The sequence below is a fragment of the Ovis canadensis genome, chromosome 8 (assembly GCF_042477335.2).
Source record: "Ovis canadensis isolate MfBH-ARS-UI-01 breed Bighorn chromosome 8, ARS-UI_OviCan_v2, whole genome shotgun sequence".
Lineage (NCBI taxonomy): Eukaryota > Metazoa > Chordata > Mammalia > Artiodactyla > Bovidae > Ovis > Ovis canadensis.
The window spans coordinates 38,684,924-38,709,687 of NC_091252.1; the positions used below are offsets into that span (position 1 = coordinate 38,684,924).

General features: G+C 39.6%; 1 protein-coding gene across 1 annotated transcript in view; it reads left to right on the top strand.

Annotated features, from left to right (window-relative positions):
* The window catches only part of AK9 (adenylate kinase 9), a 123,568-nt gene that overhangs the window by 77,123 nt on the left and 21,681 nt on the right, over positions 1 to 24,764 (top strand). Inside the window, exons 29-33 of the mRNA XM_069598140.1 lie at positions 1,385 to 1,509; positions 4,902 to 5,121; positions 11,925 to 11,993; positions 22,778 to 22,984; positions 23,318 to 23,536. Coding sequence (XP_069454241.1) covers positions 1,385 to 1,509; positions 4,902 to 5,121; positions 11,925 to 11,993; positions 22,778 to 22,984; positions 23,318 to 23,536 — 840 coding nt within the window. The remainder of the gene's footprint in view (positions 1 to 1,384; positions 1,510 to 4,901; positions 5,122 to 11,924; positions 11,994 to 22,777; positions 22,985 to 23,317; positions 23,537 to 24,764) is intronic.

The window sequence follows — 24,764 nt, forward strand, 5'->3', positions numbered from 1 at the left end:
CTGACAAGAGTGTTGTATAGCATTTATTTGGGGCTATTCTTTGATGGACTACCCAGATGGTTCAGTGATAAAGCATCTGCCAATACATGACATGCAGGTTCAATCCCTGCATCAGGAAGATTCTCCTGGAGCAGAAAATGATAACCAACCCCAATATTCTTGCCTAGGAAATCCCATGGACAGAAGAACCTGGTGGACTGTAGTCCATGGAGTTGCAGAGTCCAACACGACTTAGTGGCTAAACAACAATGTTATTTGAGATGTCTGATCTAGATGATAAGATTTCTGTTATTGTGTTCTGTGTTTTCTATTTATTAATAATACTATAAAAATCTGCCCCTGCACCAGTAGAGATCTCAAAATATTAATTTCTAATGATTCCTCATAAGGAAGTTTGTAAGTATCTTTTTGTTGTTCTTCAGTCACTCAGTCGTGTCCGACTCTTTGCGACCTCATGGACTGCAGCGTGCCAGGCTTCCCCGTCCTTCACCATCTCTCGGAGTTTGCTCAAACTCATGTCCATTGAGTCGATGATGCCATCCCACCATTTCATCATCTGTCACTCCTTCTCATCCTGCCCTCAATGTATCTCTTAGGTGGTTTCTATCTGGCCATATAGAGAAAGTTCATTATTTTAACTCGCCTTTTAACCATTTCTGATATATCTGAACCCTTTTTTTCCAAATGATCTTCTAATGGACACAGGTACAGATTATATTAGATGACTGCCTGCCTGGCCCATCCTTTAATCAGGATCTAGATTGAGTAGCTATAAGATAGGTGACAAAAATCAGTTAACCTTTATAGGTGTGTGATATAGATTGATCTTGGTTTTAGTAAAAATGATGAGACAATCAAAATTAGTCATGCTACTTGCTAGTAGCTCCTCTTAGCAAAAGTAAGTATAATTTCATATCCATCCTAAAGGAGATCAGTCCTGAATATTCACTGAAAGGACTGATGCTGAAGCTGAAACTCCAATACTTTGGCCGCTTGGTCCAAAGAATTGACTCACTGGAAAAGACCCAGATGATGGGAAAGATTGAAGGTAGAAAGAGAAGGGGATGACAGAGGATGAGATGGTTGGATAGCATCACTGACTCAATAGACATGAGTTTGAATAAACTCCAGGAGTTGCTGATGGACAGGGAGGCCTGACGTGCTGCAGTCCATGGAGTTGCAAAGTCGGACACGGCTGAGTGAAAGAATTGAACTGAACTGATATTAAATATTGGTTTAAAGAAAAGAACTCAGATTTTTAAATGCTTACAAACAACAGTAAAAAATGACCTGAGAAAAATAGGTCTTATATTAACTATGCAACATATTACTATTTATTAATATAAAATTTTAAGTTTTTTTGTTTTATAATTTTTGTTTGTAGCCTCAGGAAGTGCAACTTACAGAAGAAGAAGAAGCAATCAGATTAAACCTAACAGAAAATGAGCCATTGCCTCCTGAAATCCTTGAAGCAATTCTTTCTCAGTGGTGGTTTAAGGAACCGATATGGTATCTTAATTTATGTAGACTTTTATATACTTATTGACTTTCATTTGCTTCATTCTTAAAAGTTAAAAATGTAGTCCAACATAAAGTTAAGAATTTTCTCCTTTACTCCAATGTAAACTAGTGATTCCACACATTAAAAACACCTAGGAGATTATTTTTAAAATATTGATGCCAGAGGCTCCAAACAATTGAATTAAAATTTGAGGTGCAAGGTTGGGACCGAGGCATTGGAGCCTCCCAGGGGATTATAATGTGTAGTCACGACTGTGTGTGTGTGCTTAGTCGCTCGGTCATGTCTGACTCTTTGCAACCCTATGGACTGTAGCCCATCAGGCTCCTCTGTCCATGGGATCCTCCAGGCAAGAATACTGGAGTCGGCAGTCATTTCCTTCTTCAGGGGATCTTCCCAAGACCCCTGACCAGGGATCGATCCCAAGACCAGGGATTGAACCCAGGTCTCCTGCATTGCAGGTAGATTCTTTGCCATCTGAGCCACCAGGGAAGTTCAGTCATGATTAGGAAATACATGTAGTTAAGCACACATCTTGATAAAAAGATTACTGCTAATCATGAAGAACAAATATCCCAAGTTAATGATTTTAGTGCTTTTCTACGTATGGGAAAATGCAAGAGTCTGGGATCATTGAAATCCTTCCTGAGATATGCAGTCTACTGTCTAGGGGCCCATTTATCCAATAGACAGAATGCCTCACCCTATTTTTTCATTCTGAATTCTTTTCAGGGTGCATTGTCTATAGGTGACTGCAGTGGGTTGTGATTTATCCCCCATATTACTGGTTGGTGAACAACACTCTTTGTTTATGTTGTGGTTGTTGTTCACATCACTTAATAGCTGACCATAGTCTTATACCTTTACCAAAAGCCAAGAACAACTTGATCCCAGACAGAACAAATTTAAGAGTTACAGGTCACCAGAATGTAAAACTTTGCCTCAGTTTCCTAACCACAATCTCTTACCTTGATATCCACCAGAAGAAAGTGAACTGATATTTACAGTACTGCTAATAGCAAACACATATATGGAACTTACTGTGTGTAAGATACTGTTCTTCTATATTGTATTCATATTAATCTCCTTGATCCTTATAACTACCCTATGGGACAGGAACTTTTATCTTCTCATTTTGGAGATAAGGAAACTGTATCAATGAGAATTTTAAAAACTAGCAGGTCCCAGTGCGTCTCTGGTCATTCTCTTTTACTTAGTCCCTGACCTAACTGAGTAAGTGAGATTATTAGTCACTTTAATTTTAATTTCGTATTCCCTAAATTAGATCAATAGTTGAGGTAAACTTAGGCATGTTGCTTGCGACAATATAGTCATGGGATGTTCTTCATTAACTTAGCTCCTAATCTTACATTACACACACACACACACAAATATGAATTGAAGAAAAGTAAAAAGTGAAATTCTAAAAGCCTAAATAAAATAGCTGAACATTAACACTACCATCAAAACTTATTATAATGAAAAGTTTGTAATAGCGTGAGAAATTTTAGGATATAATGTTAAACTAAAAAAAGAGGATACACAGTTATTTATGATAGAAAGTTCAACAAATGAAGAACAAACTAGAAAGAAATAAAACAAAATGTCGATAACCTCTTGGATATGAGATTATAGATAATTTTGTCCTTTCTTTGTGCTTTTCTTTATTTCTTATTTTCTCCCACTCCAGTACTCTTGGCTGGAAAATCCCATGGATGGAGGAGCCTGGTAGGCTGCAGTCCATAGGGTCGCTAAGAGTCGGACACAACTGAAGCAACTTAGCAGCAGCAGCAGCAGCGTAGTGAAATATATTGCTTATATAATTAGGAAAAATAGGCACATTTTTAAAAGGCCTTAATCCTAGAGAGCGCTTATTAGTTACTGAGGTATAGCTAATTGCATTACATTACTGAGATATAATGGTAGAAATGAAAATGTTGATTCAGAAGAGGGTTTGCCAAGACTTAGGTATGTGAGAAGCAGGAGGGAGTTGAAGGGTTTCTGAAGTTTGGCCCCTGGACCCTAGTGAGTCAGAGGAAGAGCCATGTAGAAGGGTAACAGTGAGCATGATTTTTGATAGTATGATGCATATATAACTCAGATAGAGAAACTAGGCAGTTGGTTGAAAATTCTAAATAAAAATTCAAAAGAGAGCTTGGATGTAGAGGTAAAGATTTAGATGTCATTGACAAAGAAGTGACAAATAGAACAGAAGAGATTTTGCTGAAGGCATCTCTGAAGAAAAGGAAACATATCTTAAGGCAATATATATAAATTTAATATATACCGTTTAATTAGAAAGGATACAACATTTCTAAATGCCAGTTAAGAGCTAAAACTATCAAATGTTCTTGAAAAGCCTATTCATATGAAGAAGAAAATGTATATTTAAATATAAATAGTTAAACCAAATTTTAGAGAAACAGAATAAGTTCATTCAAAAAGGGACCAAACTAAACCAAGCCAAGCTCTCCAAGCCTGGGTGTGTGTTCAGTCACTCATTTGTGTCCGACTCTTTGTGACCGCATGGACTGTAGCCTGCCAAGCTCCTCTGTCCATGGGATTATCCAGGCAAGAACACTGGAGTGGACTGCTATTTCCTCCTCTCGGAGATATCCCTGGCCCAAGGATTGAACCCCATGTTTCCTGCATCTCCGGCATTAGCAAGCAGATTCTTTCCCACTGTGCCACCTGGGAAGACCTCTCCAAGCCTGGTTGTATTATAAATATTCCCTAATGAAAATGTGTTAACATTCCAAGTTATTTTCATGATTCTTAAAGTTTTATCGTACTTGGGCAAGTTTGATGATCCTATTTGAATATAATCATCCTACACATATGAGCCAAGAAAACATTAATAATTGTCACTGGTTACAAAAAAAGCGAGGGAAGAGGGTATGAATTGTCTCATGAAAAGGAACATCATTAGGAGAAAAATGACTAAAAGGATTCTCAATAGAGGGGTAGGGGTAGGGAGGCAGCCAAACTAACTCTTTACATAAAGGGTAACACCATCATTAGGCTGGGCACTCATCCCAAGCAGAGAACTTACCTTCTCCTTTCCTGTGATCTTCTCACAACTTTTAGTAAGCCTGTATTTAACAGTAATTGTCTATAAACTGATTGACTACAATTTTATACTATAAATATCAAATATTATAACTTTAATCTAATTTGATACATTGGGGAGAAGAAGCAACGTGTTTATACAAGTAGAAATATTAAAAGAAATAAAAGATACTACAATAAACTATTTAAACTTTTTAAAAGTTTCATTAGACATCTAATATAAAGTTGAGATTTAGCAGTACTTTTTATTCATTTTAAAATCAATATTTGTATAGTTTAAGCAAATAAAGTAAGTCATGAAATTTCCACATAGTTCTACAGGTTTTGTATTAGACGGTTTCCCGCGGTATCCAGATGAGGTCCAGTTCCTGGGGGAACATGGGCTTTTCCCAGATGCTGCTGTGTTTATACAAGTTGATGATCAAGATATTTCTGATCGCCTCCTTCCTGTCCAAATTGGAAAGTGGAAAGTGAAACAAAAGAAGAAATTAGAAAGAAAAAAACTCATCAAAGAAATGAAGGCAAAAATCAAGGTATGTATCCATTTGAAAAAGCATGAGGGTAAATGTGTTCAGCAACTATCCAATTTCTAAAATGACCTTTACAAAAATGTAGTTTTCTGATTTTAATACCACATTCAGTATGCAAACTATTTTTATCAAATTTTAACAATTTATCATGAAAGAGTTAAGAATTATTTGAGGCCTTTGTGATTATCTACATGTTAATGGTTCTCTCTTCAAGGCAAATAAAATTAAAGATAGTGGCTGCACCAAAGTATCCTTGTACTAGACATGGGAGCACAGTGGACGAGGCAGCAAGTAGAGCAAACCCTGAAACACAAAGACAAAGTTTTCATTGACTTTCACTAGCTCTGACACCAACCATCAAGGTCATTTTAGCCCATAGTAAAATAAACCCAAGTATTAGCTTAGAATTTCTTTTCCTAAACTGTATTCTGGTAAGTTTCCATAAAATGTTCAAAAGTGTCATAGGGAACCTATGCAATTGCACTCCTAGTAATCTGTCTAACGAAAATGAAAACAGACCATGTAAAAATGTGTTTGTGAAAGTTCACACATCATTGTTCATGATAGCCAATAAGTGGAAACAACTCAATGTCCCTCAACTGATTGAATGGATAAACAAAATGTGACAAATATCCAGATAGGTTCCCTTGGGTTACAGCTCAAGGTGGCAACATAGGGGTCTTCTGAACCCAGTCTACTCTGGAAGAAATTCAGAAACTAGCTGGAGAAACTAGTCCAGGAGAAGCTAGATTCCAGCACATTGGGTAAATGAGAAAACACCCACATCACCTATTAATACATCAAAATAGCTGCTATCTGAAGATCTTAGCTTCCTATCAGTCTATAATGACTGTGATCCTTCCGTTTGGGACACCGATAGGTCATGGCACACCCTTAACTACGGGAGCCGCTGAAAACCAAGAAGATGGCTTACACAAGCACAAAGGCTTGAGAGATGGCCAGGACCTCAGGCCAACCTGAGCTGTATTCATCTTCTACACAAGACCACCAGTCAAGACTGGGAGAGGTGGCTGCTTTATCTAATGTGCAGAAACCAACACATAGAGTCAAAGAAGATGAAGAAACAGAGGAATATATTTTGAACAGAGGAACAAGATAAAACTCTAGAAAAAAACCTTACTGAAACAAAGATAAGTGATTTATCTGATAAATAGTTAGAAATAAGGGTCATAAGTATGCTCACCAACGTCAGAAGAACAATGCATAAACAAAGTGAAAACTTCAACAAACAGAAGATAAAAGTACCAAACAGAAGTCATAGAGCTGAAGAATATAGTAACCAAACTGAAAAATTCAGCAGAGGGCTTCAGTAGCAGACTCTAGACACGTAAATCAGTGAAACAGAGTAGAAAGCACAGAAATAATCCCGCGCATATGTTGTCAGTTAATTCATGACAAACTAGCCAAGAATGTACAATGGAGAACAGACGGTCTCTTCAATAAACGGCATTGGGAAAACTGTACAGCCACATGCAGAAGAATAAAACTGGACACCTATCTTATACCATACACAAAAATCTACTCAAAGTAGATCAAAGACTTGAAACACAAGCCCTGAAACCCTAAAACTCCTGTAACAAAAAGGTGTAAGCTCCTTCGCATCAGTCTTGGCAATAACTTCTTTTATTTGACACCCAAAGCAAAAATAAGTAAGTGGGACTACATCAAACTAAAAAAATATTCTTCCAAGCAAAAGAAACCATCAACAAAATAAAAGACAGTCTAGGGAATAGGAGAAAGTATTTGCAAATCATACACCTGATAAGGGGTTAAAGTCCAAAATACATAAAGAACTCACACCACTCAGTATCAAAAAACCAATTACATGGAACTCTGCTCAGTGTTATGTGGAAGCCTGGATAAGAGGTGAGTTTGGGGGAGGATGGGTACATGTATATATACAGCTCCATCCCTTTGCTGAAATTGTAATCGGCTATACACTAGTACAAAATAAAAAGTTTAAACAGAAAAAAACTGTGTGAAGGACTTATATGATATTCATGCATAGTAAGTACTCAATATATGCTCATTCATTCATTCACTGAACACATACTATGGAACACTTTTTATGTGTCAGGCTGGAGATAAATAACAGTAGACAAAGCAGACAGAAATTCTGTGTCTGTGGCAATACCATTTCAATGAGAGACAAATAAGTAATAAATAAATTGAAGTATTGTATTCAATTGTAGTAAAGGAAATAGAGAACAGTAAATTGTGGGAAGGGAATAGGGAAGAGGGAGTTGAGAGAGGAAAAAAAACAAGCAGTCTAATTTTTTAAGTGGGTAGATGAACTGAATAAACATTTTTCCAAAGAAGGCATGACCAACAGATACATGAAAAGGTGCTCAACATCAGTAATCATAAGATAAATGCAGATCAAAATCACAATGAGATATCACCTCTCACACCTGTTAGGGTGTCTAAATTAAAAAAGAGAACAGAGATAAATGCTGATGAGGATGTGGAGAAAAAGGAACACTTGTACACTGTTGATAGGAATGTCAGCTAGTACAGCTACTATGGAAATAAGTATGGAGGTTCCTCAAGTAATTAAAAAATAGAATTACCACATGATTCAGGAATCCCACTTCTGGGTATATGTATCCAACGGAAACAAAGTCATTATCTCAAAGAGATATCTCTTCTCCCATATTCATAGCAGCATTATTCACAATAGTCAAGGTATAGAAGCAACCTGTGTCTGTTAACAGATGAATGGACAAAGAAGATGTGGTGTAGATATATATATATATATACAATGGGATATTGTTCAGCCATGGGAAGGAAGGAGATCCTGCCATTTGCAACAACACAGATGGAGCTTGAGGGCATTATACCAAGTTAAACAAGCCATACAGAGAAAGACAAATACTGCAAACTATCACTTGTATGTGAAATCTGGTAAAAAAAAAAAAAATCAAACTCATATAAACAGAAAGTATAAAAGTGGTTGCCATGGGCTGGGAGGTGTGGGAAATGGGGAGAGGTTGGTAAGATGATATTAAAAAGTTTAGTTATAATATGAATAAGGCCTGAGGATCTAATGTATAACATGATGACAACAGTTGATAATATTGTACTGTATAATTGAAATTTGGCAAGAGAGTAGAACTTAAATGTTGTCATACACACAGGATAAGTATGTGAGGTGATGGATGTGTTGCTTAACCAAATAGGAGAAGAGTCCTTTCACAATGTATACGTTTATCAAATCTTTATGACATACACATTAAATATCTCCCATTTTTATAAAGCTGGAAAAATAATAAATAAATAAATATATAGTGTATTCATATAGGAGAAGGCAATGGCAGCCCACTCCAGTACTCTTGCCTGGAAAATCCCATGGACGGAGGAGCCTGGTAGGCTGCAGTCCATGGGGTCGTTAAGAGTCGGGCATGACTGAACAACTTCACTTTCACTTTTCACTTTCATGCATTGGAGAAGGAACTGGCAACCCACTCCAGTGTTCTTGCCTGGAGAATCCCAGGGACGGGGAGCCTGATGGGCTGCTGTCTATGGGGTCGCACAGAGTCGGACACGACTGAAGCAACTTAGCAGCAGCAGCATATTCATATAATGGAGTAGTACTCAGGATTTGAAAGGAATGAACTATTGATAACTCCCTACAATTAAGCTAAGTGAAAGAAACCAGGCAAAGAAAATAGTATTATATGTATTCTATGATTCATTCCATTTATATGACATGTCTTGAAAGGACTCATTTATAGATCTGGATTGAGTAGAATGAATGGAGCTTTCAACTCTGGAACTAGGAAGACCAAGATGAGACATGAGAGCAGTGATAAATTATGTGATAGTCTTTTATGCTGAAGAGAAATTGTTGTGTTCCATGTTCAGTTCAGTTCAGTCGCTCAGTCGTGTCTGACTCTTTGCGACCCCATGAATCACAGCACACCAGGCCTCCCTGTCCATCACCAACTCCCGGAGTTCACTCAGACTCAGTCCATCGAGTCAGTCATGCCGTCCAGCCATCTCATCCTCTGTCGTCCCCTTCTCCTCCTGCCCTCAATCCCTCCCAGCATCAGAGTCTTTTCCAATGAGTCAACTCTTCGCATGAGGTGGACATAAGTACTGGAGTTTCAGCTTTAGCATCAGTCCTTCCAAAGAAATCCCAGGGCTGATCTCCTTTAGAATGGACTGGTTGGATTTCCTTGAAGTCCAAGGGACTGTCAAGAGTCTGCTCCAACACCACAGTTCAAAAGCATCAATTCTTCGGCACTCAGCCTTCTTCAACTCTCACATCCATACATGACCACAGGAAAAACCATAGCCTTGACTAGATGGACCTTAATCGGCAAAGTAATGTCTCTGCTTTTGAATATGCTATCTAGGTTGGCCATAACTTTTCTTCCAAGGAGCAAGCGTCTTTTAATTTCATGGCTGCAGTCACCATCTGCAGTGATTTTGGAGCCCCAAAAAATAAAGTCTGATACTGTTTCCACTGTTTCCCCATCTATTTCCCATGAAGTGATGGGACCGGATGCCATGATCTTCGTTTTCTGAATATTGAGCGTTAAGCCAACTTTTTCGCTCTCCTCTTTCACTTTCATCAAGAAGCTTTTTAGTTCCTCTTCACTTTCTGCCATAAGGGTGGTGTCATCTGTATATCTGAGGTTATTGCTATTTCTCCCTGCAATCTTGATTCCAGCTTATGTTTCTTCCAGTCCAGCATTTCTCATGATGTACTCTGCATATAAGTTAAATAAGCAGCATGACAATATACAGCCTTGACGTCCTCCTTTTCCTATTTGAAACCAGTCTGTTGTTCCATGTGGCCATAGGCAAAAGAAACACCATTGGTAGGAGAAAGGTATAGGAAGATGTATTTCATTACTAGTAAAACTTTCTGAAAAGAACAAAGACCGAAGGCTTTGAGCTACTTATCAAGCGCAGATAAGCAAAGGCTAAGTAGACATTTGGTAGGGAGAATATGGAAGAAAGCTCTAGTGTCAAGAGAGCTAATCAGTTAATTCCAACTCTGAGATACAATGACTTAAATTATTGGATACATTATCACAACTCCATACTCATTAATGTATTATGTGTTAAAACCATGAAGATCCTCTTTCACTGCTCAGACACGGTTGTCAAATTCTTTTCATCTTGGACTTAGTTGGAGGAAATCCCTCTAAAGGCATTTCCATCCATCCCTTTGCACCACCACACTAAGATTGCATGCCCTGGATCATGGACCTGGTGATCCGGTGTCTAAGACTCCATGATCCCAGTGCAGGGGACCCAGGTTGGATCTCTGATCAGGGAACTGGAACCCACATGCTACAACTAAGAGTTCATGTGTCACAACAAAGATGGAAGATCCTGTGTATAGCAACTAAGATCCTGTGAAGCCAAAAAAAAAAAGTATTGCCTGTCGCAGGTCATCTGTGGCCAGCACAAAACCAAAGCAAGCCCAGCTCTCAGTCTTCCAAGAACTATGAAAGCAAGGAGGGAGATGTGGAGAGACACCAAGCTTCACACTCTGCCGTGTGACATCCTTCGCTTTTCTGCTGCTGATCTCTGTAGAAAATGGGCCCAACTATCTGCTAGGCAAGAGGCTCTGTAAGCATGAGAATCGAAAGGAAAGCAGAGGGCATACCAAAGTTTGCCCAAATTCATGTGCATTGAGTTAATGATGCTATCTAACCATCTCATCCTCTACCACACCCTTGTCCTTTTGCCTTAAATCCTTTTCAGATGGCTAGTAGCTGCCATATTGGACAGAGCAGCTGTAAAGCAGTCAAGCCCCATCCTAGCCATCACATGCCCTAAAATTTGTAGAGCATGTGGAACAGGAAAGAGCGGATTTCTGGAGCTAGTTCATAATCTTATGCATTTGCTCCTTTCTTTTCACACCCACAACTCAGGCAAAAGAGACTACTTTTATAGCTTTACAGTTAAAGTACCTCTGGTAAAACTTTGATTTAAAAAAAGAAAATTAGAGTTTTTATAATCCTCACCTTCTGAAAAGCTATAGAATCTCTCTGGGATTCATATATGAAATTAATTTGATTTCATTTGATTTTATAATTCTTTCTTGAATGTCAAGCAAACATACATTATCTGGGATGTATACTCAGTAACTGCCAGATAAAAGGAGCAGGGTGCTACTGGCCTCCACCAGAGCCCCCAGGGCATGTCTTTAAGGCACTTCTCTGATCTCTGAGTATTTAAAGGGACTGCAATTTCAAGAGTCATGAACCAATGAGCCCCAAAACCCAAGGGTAGCTGATTAGCTTTCATGCAAACCTTAAAGTCGCATGAGAGGACCCATTCATTGCGTTAGACTTAGAGGCCCCGATAAAACTAGATGACTACCCATATACCATATGTGTGAAAGTATCCAAAGTACAAATGCTTTCCTCATGTGCATATGTGGTTTTAGGGTTCTTTAGACAATTACATCTTAATAATATGATGAAAAATTATCAGACATTTTCAACAAATAGCCTCTCTATTTCTCCATGTGCAAAATTTACCTCTCCACCAAAGCAAACGAATAAGTAATACACTTTGAAAAGGGATTCTAAAGTTTGATGAAAAGCTGACTGATCCCAAGGGCCACTTATACCTCTGGAGGGAAACAGCTGATCAACAGGACAAGAGGTCCAAAGATACATGTGACATAATTATCACCATCACAATCTTTTCTGGAAAGTATCCTCTGACCAAATATTATTCCCATTTGGGAAAAAAATTAATACATAGAAAGTAATTTTATTATTATCGGTTGACATTTTTAATGCTTCTTTCTTTAACAGGAAGATATGATTGCTAAAAGAAGAGCCGAACTTTTAACTGAGAGAGAAAAAAGAAGGAAAGGAGGGGTGGTAAGTAAATAAAATTGCTTTTTTCAAAAAATAAAATGGACATATACGCACACAAACACCCACACATATATAAAATATATATTTTACATATATATATATATATAATCTCAAGCATGTAAAATGAAAAGATGCACAGTAGTCTTTTTAAATTTTTATTTTATATTGGAGTACAGTTGATTTACAGTGTTATGTTAGCATCAGGTATACAGCAAAGTGATTCAGATATACATAGACATATACCTATTCCTTTTCAGATTCTTTTCCCATATAGTTTATTACAGAGTATTGAGTAGAGTTTCCTGTGCTATATAGTAGGGCCTTGTTGATTATTTATCTTATATATAATGGTATGTATCTGTTAATCCCAACCTCCTTAATTTATCCCTCCTCTGCACCTTTCTCCTTTGGTAACCATAAATTTGTTTCCTAAATCTGTGAGTCTTTTCTGTTTTGTGAAGAAGTTCAGTTGTATCACTTTTTAGATTCCACATATAAATGATATGATATTTATCTTTCTCTGATTTACTTCACTTAGTGTGATAATCTCCAGGTCCATCTGCTGCTGCTGCTGCTAAGTCACTTCAGTTGTCTCCGACTCTGTGCGACCCCATAGACGGCAGCCCACCAGGCTCTGCCGTCCCTGGGATTCTCCAGGCAAGAACATTGGAGTGGGTTGCCATTTCCTTCTCCAATGCATCTATGTTGCTGCAAATGGCATTATTTCATTCTTTTTTATGGCTGAGTAATATTCCACTGTATTTATGTACCACATTTTCTTTATCTATTCATCTGTCAGTGGACGATTAGGTTGCTTCCACGCCTTGGCTATTGTAAATTGCACTGCAGTGAACACTAGGGTGTATGTAGCTTTTTGAATTTTGGTTTTCTCCAGCTGTGTGCCAAGGAGTGGGGTTTCTGGGTCATATGGTAGTTTTATTTTCAGCTTTTTAAGGCACCTCCATTTTGTTCTCCATAGTAGTTGTACCAATTAACATTCCCACCAACAGTGTAGAAGGGTACCCTTTTCTCCACACCCTATCTAGCTTTTATTGTTTGTAGACTTTTTGATGATGGCCATTCTAACTGGGGCTTCCCTGGTAGCTCAGCTGGTAAAGAATCTGCCTATAGTGCAAGAGACCCCAGTTCAATTCCTGGGTCAGGAAGATCCCCTTTAGAAGGGATAGGCTACCCACACCAGTATTCTGGGGCTTCCCTGGTGGCTCAGATGGTAAAGAATCTGCCTGGAATGCAGGAGACCTGGGTTCGATCCCTGGGTTGGGAAGATCCCCTGGAAAAGGGCATGGCAACCCACTCCAGTATTCTTGCATGGGGAATCCCCATGGATTCATGGACTGTAGGGGGCTACAATCCATGGGGTTGCAAAGTCAGATGCGACTAAGCACAGCACAGCACATTCTGACTGATGTGAGGTGATACTTCATTGTAGTTTTGATTTGCATTTCTCTAATAATTAGTGATATTGAGCATCAAAAGGATGCATAGAAGTCTGGAAGCAAATATCAAATTTAAGTACTAGTACTTAATCTAAGTACTATTACTTTTTATTTTTTTTATACTTCTGGTATTCTATAACTGCTTACAATGAACTTTTATTATTTTTATAATTTTTAAAATTTTATAATTTTTTATTATTTTATAATAATAAAAATGAACCCTTTTAAAGGAAAGGAAATCACTAAAGATGTTTAAACAATCTAATACAAAATATAACAGTACTACATTAAACTATGTCTCTCGTGGATTTTCTTTTGTGCTTTTCACACTTCAGTCCGAGTCACAGGGAGATAGGCTGGGAGCATGGGAATAAGGGAATAAGGTCTAGACCAAGAGCTTATGAAGTTGTGGTCTTCTCTGGTGGCTCAGATGGTAAAGAATCCACCTGCAGTGCAGGAGACCCAGGTTTGATCCCTGGGCTGGGAAGATCCCCTGGAGAAGGGCATGGCTTACATTCCAGTATTCTTGCCTGGAGAATCCCATAGACAGAGGAGCCTGGCAAGCTAGTCGGTGGGGTTACAAACAGACATGACTGAGTGACTAACACACACACATGCACACACACACACACACACTGTAAGGTGTGGAGCTAAAATGCTGATTACACTGAGGCAAAGAATGGAATGAGGCAGAGCCTGTGGACAGAGTCACATACTCTGCAGGATGTTCAATACGGTTCCTCTTTTCCATCCGCTGGGTTTTTTAAAAAAAACAGAGAAACCTTGAAGATCATGGATTTTGTTTTATTTAGAGAGGAGCTAGTCCCAAGTTGACCTACCTGACCCAAATGCTATAGCCAAGCAACTCAAAGGTGCCAAAGTTAAAGAGGAGGCAGAGTAGACAAGCTTGTTCTGTAAAGGACTTAAAGCTCCTGTTTATATAATCAGCTTACCAGTGCCCTTGTAACTAAGACAAAAGATAAGATAGCCCCTGCCTTCTTCTATTTCCTTCTGGCTTCAGCACCCTTATAATAATATCTTCTCAGGGCTGACCTTCCTGTAATCTGATTTCCATCTGTCCAAAAATACTCAAGAAAGGGAAGGAGAAAAGAGAAATAACAGAAAATATGACTTGCTACATGTGCAACCATGTATTCCCGCCCCCCATCCCTGCCAATATGCTTATGTTGGACTTATGTACAGAAGACTGTTGATACAGTAAAACTGTAACTGTAAATCAAAACTATGCAGAAGAAGGATTGAAACAATCATTTCTTTGTCTAAAATATTTACAACCAAGAGTAAATCTAAAACCATTAGACTGAGAAAGTCATGGCACCATCCACGGAAAAAGAATCATCCACTTTATTATTTGCCTTGCTCTGCATCCATCCATTCAGTTGCATGCCTGACACTATATTAGACACTAAAGGATCAGCCTTGAATGAAATTGGCAGACGTCTCTGGCCTCATTCTCATGCTCATTCTCCAGACAAACATGTTCTAAAGTCTGGTCTGTTCAAGGTGTCATGCTACTGTTTAGGATCAAAGTGACATCCTAATCTGTCATCAAACACAGTTTTAACCACCTTTAGCCCTTGGAAGTCCCTAATTATCAGTTATGTGTGTGTGTGTGTTTTTAGTTACACCTCTATGTATTATTTTGTAGTGCTTGCTCTCAAGGTACACATACACCCTTAGCTTTTCACACTCTACTTAGAATCAACATGGTTCAATGTGATATTGTAGAAAACTGTGACTCCACAAGTCCCTTTATACCCACCCCACACTGCACCAACATCCTTTATGCTCCAGCTGTCATGTGTTTTACAACCAAACACATTATAAACTCAAGAAAAAGTTATAGTTTTTGTTCGAAACACACAAATATTGGAAATAAATTAAGAGGAAAACAAATCCTTTCTTTCTGCTGCTGCTACTGCATCACGTCAGTTGTGTCCGACTCTGTGCGGCCCCATAGATGGCAGTCCACCAGGCTCCCCCGTCCCTGGGATTCTCCAGGCAAGAACACTGGAGTGGGTTGCCATTTCATTCTCCAGTGCATGAAAGTGAAAAGTGAAAGTGAAGTTGCTCAGTCGTTTCCGACTCTTAGTGACCCCGTGGTCTGCAGCCTACCAGGCTCCTCCGTCCATGGGATTTTCCAGGCAAGAGTACTGGAGTGGGGTGCCATTGACTTCCCCCAAATCCTTTCTTACATATACCCAGATACTTGAGCATTTCTGGGTTTCTTCATTCCTCTGTCTAGTCTAATAGAAACCAGAGGGATGGGAAGAAAGTGATCATCTGAGTTGCATTCCTGTGTGTTTTTCTCTGACTGCTTTTAACAGTTTCTCTATTTTTGCTTTTCAGTGGTTTGATTATGATATGCCTATGTGTCATTTTCTTCATATATAGTTTGGAGTGTTCACCAAGCTTCTTTAATCTGTAAATTTATGACCCTCACTAAATTTGGGAAGACTTTAGACATTATTTCTTCAAATATTTTTTCTGCCCCATTTGCTCTCTATCTTCTTCTGAAAGCCAATTACACAGAGGTTAGATCCTTCACTGTTGTTCCATGTAGCTTTGTCAGTCTCTTTTTCTCTTCTTTCTGTTGGATACTTTCTGTGGATCTATCTTCAAATTCACTGATTCTTCCCTCTGTCTTCTCCATTCTACAATGAAGCCTCCCCAATGTTTATAAAAACTTCAAATTTTGTTGTTTTTATTTCCAAACTTTCAATTTGGTTTGTTTTTATATTTTTTTATTTCCATCATGAAATTTCCTGTATTTTCACTTCTTTTTCCTTTTCCTCATTGATCCCAGTGATAATAACTGTGGTAAAGTTCTCAACTGGTAACTCTAACACCTGAACTGGAGTATTTAATGATTATCTTTCTTGTGAGAATGGGTCATAGCTGATGAGCCTTTATAGATTCAGTAATTTTGGATTATATCCTAGAATTGTGAATGTTATATTGTGGGGATTCTGGATTCTGTTGTATGCCTTCAAAGAGGGATGGTGCTATTATTTTAGCAGACGATTAACTTGGTGAGACTAAGCCTGCAAACTCTGTCATGCCTATGAATGGGCAGCAGTTCAGTTTATACCGTTCTGAACAGCCGATATGTGTGGGCTTTGCAGAGATTAGCCAGAGACTTGGATAATCTTTGTGAACTGATTTGTATATCCTTTGCTGGCTCTCTCAACTCTAGAGTTTTCCCTCACTCTCCAGTCCGCTGGTTGTGGCTTTCTCCCCTGCTTGCTCCAACTGAAAGTGCTGACGCAAAAAGATTTGCGCAACATGAGAATTGTACAGCAGGTTTTGCCAGTCTCATGGTTCAGTTCAGTTCAGTCTCTCAGTCGTGTCTGACTCTCTGCGACCCCATGAATCACAGCACGCCAGGCCTCCCTGTCCACCACCAACTCCCGGAGTTCACTCAGACTCATGTCCATCGAGTCAGTCATGTCCTCCAGCCATCTCATGCTCTGTTGTCCCCTTCTCCTCCTGCCCTCAATCCCTCCCAGCATCAGAGTCTTTTCCAATGAGTCAACTCTTCACATGAGGTGGCCAAAGTACTGGAGCTTCAGTTTTAGCATCATTCCTTCCAAAGAAATCCCAGGGCTGATCTCCTTTAGAATGGACTGGTTGGATCTCCTTGCAGTCCAAGGGACTCTCAAGAGTCTTCTCCAACACCACAGTTCAAACGCATCAATTCCTCAGTGCTCAGCTTTCTTCACAGTCCAACTCTCACATCCATACATGACCACTGGAAAAACCATAGCCTTGACTAGACGGACCTTTGTTGGCAAAGTAATATCTCTGCTTTTGAATATGCTATCTAGGTTGGTCATAACTTTCTTTCCAAGGAGTAAGGGTCTTTTAATTTCATGGCTGCAGTCACCATCTGCAGTGATTTTGGAGCCCCCCAAAATACAGTCTGACACTGTTTCCACTGTTTCCCCATCTATTTGCCATGAAGTGATGGGACCAGATGCCATGTTCTTCGTTATCTGAATGTTGAGCTTTAACCCAACTTTTTCACTCTCCTCTTTTACTTTCATCAAGAGGCTTTTGAGTTCCTCTTCACTTTCTGCCATAAGGGTGATGTCATCTGCATATCTGAGGTTATTGATATTTCTCCCAGCAATCTTGATTCCAGCTTGTGCTTCTTCCAGCCAAGCGTTTCTCATGATGTACTCTGCATATAAGTTAAATAAGCAGGGTGACAATATACATCCTTGATGTACTCCTTTTCCTATTTGGAACCAGTCTGTTGTTCCATGTCCAGTTCTAACCATTGCTTCCTACCTGCAGATAGGTTTCTCAAGAGGCAGGTCAGGTGGTCTGGTATTCCCATCTCTTTCAGAACTTTCCACAGTTTATTGTGATCCACATAGTCAAAGGCTTTGGCATAGTCAATAAAGCAGAAATAGATGTTTTTCTGGAACTCTCTTGCTTTTTCAATGATCTAGCAGATGTTGGCAATTTGATCTCTGATTCCTCCGCCTTTTCTAAAACCAGCTTGAACATCTAGAAGTTCACGGTTCACATACTGCTGAAGCCTGGCTTGGAGAATTTTGAGCATTACTTTACTAGCGTGTGAGATGAGTGCAATTGTGTGGTAGTTTGAGCATTCTTTGGCATTGCCTTTTCTTTGGGATTGGAATGAAAACTGACCTTTTCCAGTCCTGTGGCCACTGCTGAGTTTTCCATATTTGCTGGCATATTGAGTGCAGCACTTTCACAGCATCATTTTTCAGGATTTGAAATAGCTCCACTGAAATTCCATCATCTCCACTAGCTTTGTTCGTAGTGATGCTTTCTCAGGCCCACTTGACTTCACATTCCAGGATGCCTGGCTCTAGGTGAGTGATCATACCATCGTGATTATCTGGGTCGTGAAGATCTTTTTTGTACAGTTCTTCTGTGTATTCTTGCCACCTATTCTTAATATCTTCTGCTTCTGTTAGGTCCATACGATTTCTGTCATTTATCAAGCCCATCTTTGCATGAAATATTCCCTTGGTATCTCTAATTTTCTTGAAGAGATCTCTAGTCTTTCCCATTCTGGTGTTTTCCTCTATTTCTTTGCATTGATCACTGAGGAAGGCTTTCTTATCTCTTCTTACTATTCTTTGGAACTCTGCATTCGGTTGCTTATGTCTTTCCTTTTCTCCTTTGCTTTTCGCCTCTCTTCTTTTCACAGCTATTTGTAAGTCCTCCTCAGACCGCCATTTTGCTTTTTTGCATTTCTTTTCCATGGGGATGGTCTTGATCCCTGTCTCCTGTACAATGTCACGAACCTCCATCCATAATTCATCAGGCACTCTGTCTATCAGACCTAGTCCTGTAAATCTATTTCTCACTTCCACTGTAAATCATAAGGGATTTGATTTAGGTCATGTAGTGGTGTTCCCCCTTTCTTCAATTTGAGTCTGAATTTGGTAATAAGGAGTTCATGATCTGAGCCACAGTCAGCTCCTGGTCTTGTTTTTGTTGACTGTATAGAGCTTCTCCATCTTTGGCTGCAAAGAATATAGTCTGTCTGATTTCAGTGTTGACCATCTGGTGATGTCCATGTGTAGAGTCTTCTCTTGTGTTGTTGGAAGAGGGTGTTTGCTATGACCAGTGCATTCTCTTGGCAAAACTCTATCAGTTTGCCCTGCTTCATTCCATATTCCAAGGCCAAATTTGCCTTTTATTCCAGGTGTTTCTTGACTTCCTACTTTTGCATTCCAGTCCCCTATAATGAAAAGGACATCTTTTGGGGGTGTTAGTTCTAAAACGTCTTGTAGGTCTTCATAGAACTGTTCAACTTCAGCTTTTTCAGCATTACTGGTTGGGGCATAGGCTTGGATAACAGTGATATTGAATGGTTTGCCTGGAAATGAGCAGAGATCATTCTGTCATTTTTGAGATTGCATCCAAGTACTGCATTTCAGATTCTTTTGTTGACCATGATGGCTACTCCATTTCTTCTAAGGGATTCCTGCCCGCAGTAGTAGATAGAATGGTCATCTGAGTTAAATTCACCCATTCCAGTCCATTTTAGTTCGCTGTTTCCTAGAATGTTGATGTTCACTCTTGCCATCTCCTGTTTGACCACTTCCAATTTGCCTTGATTCATGGACCTAACATTCCAGGTTCCTATGCAATATTGCTCTTTACAGCATCAGACCTTGCTTCTATCACCAGTCACATCCACAACTGGGTTTTGTTTTTGCTTTGGCTCTATCCCTTCATTCTTTCTGGAGTTATTTCTCCACTGATCTCCAGTAGCATATTGGGCACCTACTGAGCTGGGGAGTTCCTCTTTCAGTATCCTATCATTTTGCCTTTTCATACTGTTCATGGGGTTCTCAAGGCAAGAATACTGAAGTGGTGTGCCATTCCCTTCTCCAGTGGACCACATTCTGTCAGACCTCTCCACCATGACCCGCCTGTCTTGGGTGGCCCCACAGGGCATGGCTTAGTTTCATTGAGTTAAACAAGGCTGTGGTCCTAGTATGATTAGATTGACTAGTTTTCCGTGATTATAATTTCAGTGTGTCTGCCCTCTGATGCCCTCTTGCAATACCTACCGTCTTACTTGGGTTTCTCTTACCTTGGGCGTGGGGTATCTCCTCACTGCCGCCCCCTGATATTGAACGTGGAGTAGCTCCTCTAGGCCCTCCTGTGCCCACGCAGCCACCTCTCCTTTAATGTGGGGTTGCTCCTCCCAGGCCGTCGCCCCTGACCTCTGACATGGGGTAGCTCCTCCTGGCTGTTCCTGTGCCATTGCAGCCTGGCACTCTCGGCTGCTGCCCCTGACCTTGGACATGGGGTAGGTCCTCTTGGCCGCTGCCCCTCAGGCATGGGGTCCTCCTGGCTTCTGCCCCTGACCTTGGACGTTGAGTAGCTCCTCTAAGCCATGCTTGTGCGCCGTTGCAGCCGCCCGCGCTTGTGGACAGGACTTAACAAACCAACTCCTTCACATGGTTACTACTAGTCAAAAGGAGCAGACATCACCATGAAGGATTTTAGTGTTTTTCTAATTATGACGAGATGCAATAATTGGGCTCATAAAATCATCTCCTGAATATATCTAACTATCTGAAGACCTGTTCTGATAGTTTTTCCCAAAGCACAGAGTGCCTCATTTCTGGTGTTGAAGATCAGCAGCTGTAGCACCTCATAATTTAATCCTCTTAGAAGTAGATGGTAAGTGCCAAGTCACCTTTTGTAGGTGACAAAAGACAGCTTTCTATCACAAACAAGTTGGAAGAGCTATTAGGTAGAGCTGGTGAGGTGAGCACAGGTCATCAGAAGCTAAGATGTCCCAGCTTGCAGTGTGGACTCACCCCACCATACTTCCAATATTCCTTAGCAAATCAAATTTCAGCATAAAAAATTGTCAAAATACAAGAAAAAGGAAAAAGTAGTCAGAGAACCAAATAACTTCAAAATTCAAACAAAAAAGAACAGGAACTGAGAAGCATAGTCCCAACACCAAATTCCTCCTGGGGAAAGAAGAGCCTGGGCACAGAGCAGGGAAGGGCCCTTATCCTTTCATCTTCCTCTCAGCCCTTACAAGTCCAAATCCCAGCTGCAGACTCTTTTCAAGGAAGCAGGGTCTCATCAGTTAGAAAGATTCAGTTCAGTTCAGTTCAGTTGCTCAGTCATGTCTTACTCTTTGAGACTCCATGGACTGCAGCATGCCAGGCTTCCCTTGTCCATCATCAACTCCCAGAGCTTGCTCAAACTCATGTCTATTGAGTCGGTAATGCCATCCAACCATCTCATCCTCTGTTGTCCCCTTCTCCTTCTGCCTTCAATCTTTCCCAGGATTGGGGTCTTTTCCAATGAGTCACTTCTTCCCATCAGATAGCCAAAGTATTGGAGTTTCAGCCTCAGCATCAGTCCTTCCAATGAATATTCAGGACTGATTTCCTTTAGGATGGACTGGCTTGATCTCCTTGAAGTCCAAGGGACTCTCAAGAGTCTTCTCCAACACTGCAGTTCAAAAGCATCAGTTCTTCAGCACTCAGCTTTCTTTATGGTCCAACTCTCATATCCATACGTGACTTCTAGAAAAACCATAGCTTTGACTAGACGGACCTTTTTTGGCAAAGTAATGTCTGCTTTTTAATATGCTATCTAGGTTGGTCATAGCTTTTCTTCCAAGGAGTAAGCATCTTTTAATTTCATTTCTGCAGTCACCATCTGTGGTGATTTTGGAGTCCAAGAAAATAAAGGCTCTCACTGTTTCCATTGTTTCCCCTCTATTTGCCATGAAGTGATGGGACCAGATGCCATGATCTTAGTTTTCTGAATGCTGAGCTTTAAGCCAACTTTTTCACTCTCCTCTTTCACTTTCATCAAGAGGCTTTTTAGTTAGAATGATTAGGAAACATCAAGTTAATCAGAAGATTGGAGGCAAGAGATAATGAGAGGGCAAACAGTAGAGCAGAACTAGAAAGGAGGAGAAAGTCTTAAGTATTCTGTCCTTGGAAATGCGATGTGCAATAATGGGGAGTGAGGAGTTGAGGTAACTCCCAGGTTTCTGACTGGAAGGCAGTTTTGCAGTTGGGTGGGACAAGGACTACTTCAGGGCAACATGCCAGGAGACAGTGCAGGAGAATCAATAAGATAGGATTCAGTTTTATGCAAATTGAACCACAGCACTTGAAGCCTATACAATGCCACTTAGTATCAATATCCTGTCACAGTCTTTAATAATCATTTATCTGTCACTCTTGTGTCCTCAGATAAGCTGCAGCCTCCTCAGGGGCGTGTACTATTCTATTAGAACAGTGCTTTATACAAAATGACAATAATATAATAGTTATAATAACATAATAATAGGAATAATAGCTATCATTCACATGCTTACCAGACAGTTTTCTAAGGGGTTTGCATGTATGAACTTATTTAACTCTGGCAACAATCATGTGAGGGAGGACCTTTCATTATTCCTGTTTTATAGATGAGGAAACTGATCTTGTCCAAGCTAGCATAGCTTGAAGTGTTTTATACTCTCTGAGTTGCATGAAACTTTGTTGCAGAAGACCATGAAAAGCATGTAATGTTGTGCCGACCATAGCATTAAGTGTTAGAAGCTAATATCTTGTCTATGTATTTATCTAGGGATCACTGTGGTGTTAGTCTTGAATGCATTACATTTCTGGGTACCATATATTTGAAATTTTACTGTATCAGTTGATGAATGTTGCATGCCACACTAACCAATATCCATTTATTCCACAATATCCCAGATGATTATTTAGCTGTGACATTTGTTCCATATTTCAGTTTTATAACAAAGGGGAATATTTTCTTCCTTAGACTGTTAGAGAAGACGAAGACATGAGTGAGGAAGAACCTGATAACAATGAAGATGATATTGATAACATTCTCGAAGATGAATTTCCAAAAGATGAGGAAGTGATGAGTGAGGAAGAGGAAGAGCAGGAAATTGATGCTCTCGAACGCCTGAGGGGTGAACTCGGAGAAAAATTTGAAGCAGATATGAATAATTTACAAATAATACAGGTTATTACTGTTTGATAATTCAAAAATTAACATGTGAGAAGGAAACAAAAAGCAATTTGGTTTATTCCTTGGTTTCTTTTTAACATTTCAAAAGAAATATATATTTTTAGGGGTTAAGTCCCTCAGTACCACTTACAATTATAAAAATTAGTTAATAAATCAAGGGCAATACAGAAACCATATAGGGTCAAAAGTTTTAGCCACCACCACACAGAGTCACCTGGAAGTTTAAAAGTATTTGTTTTCTAGACTGAAGCAGTTTATGCATCGTGACTGAATACTACCAGCCTCCTTCTCAGTAAAAAAATTTGGTTTTATGATTTTTCTGATCAGGAAGAATTTGAGAAGCTTTTGATACCAGTAATTCTCATTAATGGATCTCGGAAAATCCACATTGTCCAATACACATTGAATACAAAACTGAAACCACTGGTAGAGAATCGTGCAAGCATTTTTGAGAAATGTTATCCAATATCATCACGCCTTGCCCAGAAAATGCTCAGCTTTACCTACAAGTACATAAGCTCATTCGGCTACTGGGACCCTGTAAAGGTAATATCAGCAAATGCATCTGAAAGTCACGTTTCTTCTTTTATTTCTTTTTGATGTATGTCTAAGAAGAAGACAGTGGATAATTTTTTTAAACTGTAAGCATTATACAGTATTCTTAAATAGCTATAAAAATATGCATTGTTGTTTTGCCTTTCTGAAGTAGGAGAAGTACTTGAAGGGTTTAAATTTCTTTCATCTATTTCTGTAGAGAGAATTCAGTTCCAACTTGGTTCTAACTCTGCAGCAGAGAAAGTTCGTAGCAGAAATATTTTCAAACTAGACATCTAGTGAGCTGAGCTTCAACACTAATTTGCTATCTAATTTTAGGCAAGCCATTTAAATTCTTTGATTCTGTTTCCTCACCTTAAAGTGGGAGAATGCCATCAGGCCAATGGGATCAAATGCAAGAATATGAAGTCCTCTGGAAAGTGTGAGATACCAAACAAAACGTGCTTTTAATGTTCATCACAAACTTAACTGTCAAGTAGAATATTTTTATGTAGTGTGGACAAACATATCTGATGTAATTGGAATTCAGTGACTTCAAATGTGGGATGATTTTCAACAAATTTTAAATAAGAACCCTCTAGCTGCTGTTCCAGTCCCTGGGAGCAGAGCAGTGAACAAAACAGGCAAGGCTCCTTTTGTCATGGGCTTTATATGATAGCTGGATTGGAGAGGATGAACAGGCAATACATAAGTAAACAAACAGGTTCTAGTCAGGTTGTATTAAGTGCTATAAAGACAGTAAAGAAATGCCTTGTAACAGTGCCGGGGTCCAGCCCTGGTGGATCCAGGGTAATTCAAAGCGGGACAGCGTGGCGAGAGAGATATATATAGATTTAGAGAGAGATAAGGAAAGAGTTTGCAGTTAAGAGAATAGAGGAGAGAAAGAGGCTGTATTCCTTGGTTTACATAGAAAGCCAATAAAGCCTCAGACAAGAGACTTATACCATCTACGTAGGGCCACAGGTGCCCGCTTGAATAGCAGAGGGTGCCCCACCTTGGGCTCCCTCTTGCGTGGGTCTTAGAAGCCCAGGCAAATAAGTAGACACAGTGAGCCTCTATGCTTCAGAAGGGAATCAGCCAGAAAATAGAGTAAGAAAAGAAGACACAGGGGTAGCCAGATTTCCAAGAAACTGGTTCATCCTTTATTTTCCAGGAAAGCTTTTATACTTTTTTTGTACATAGAGATCAATGGATAATACAAAGCCATGCAGGGTCAGCA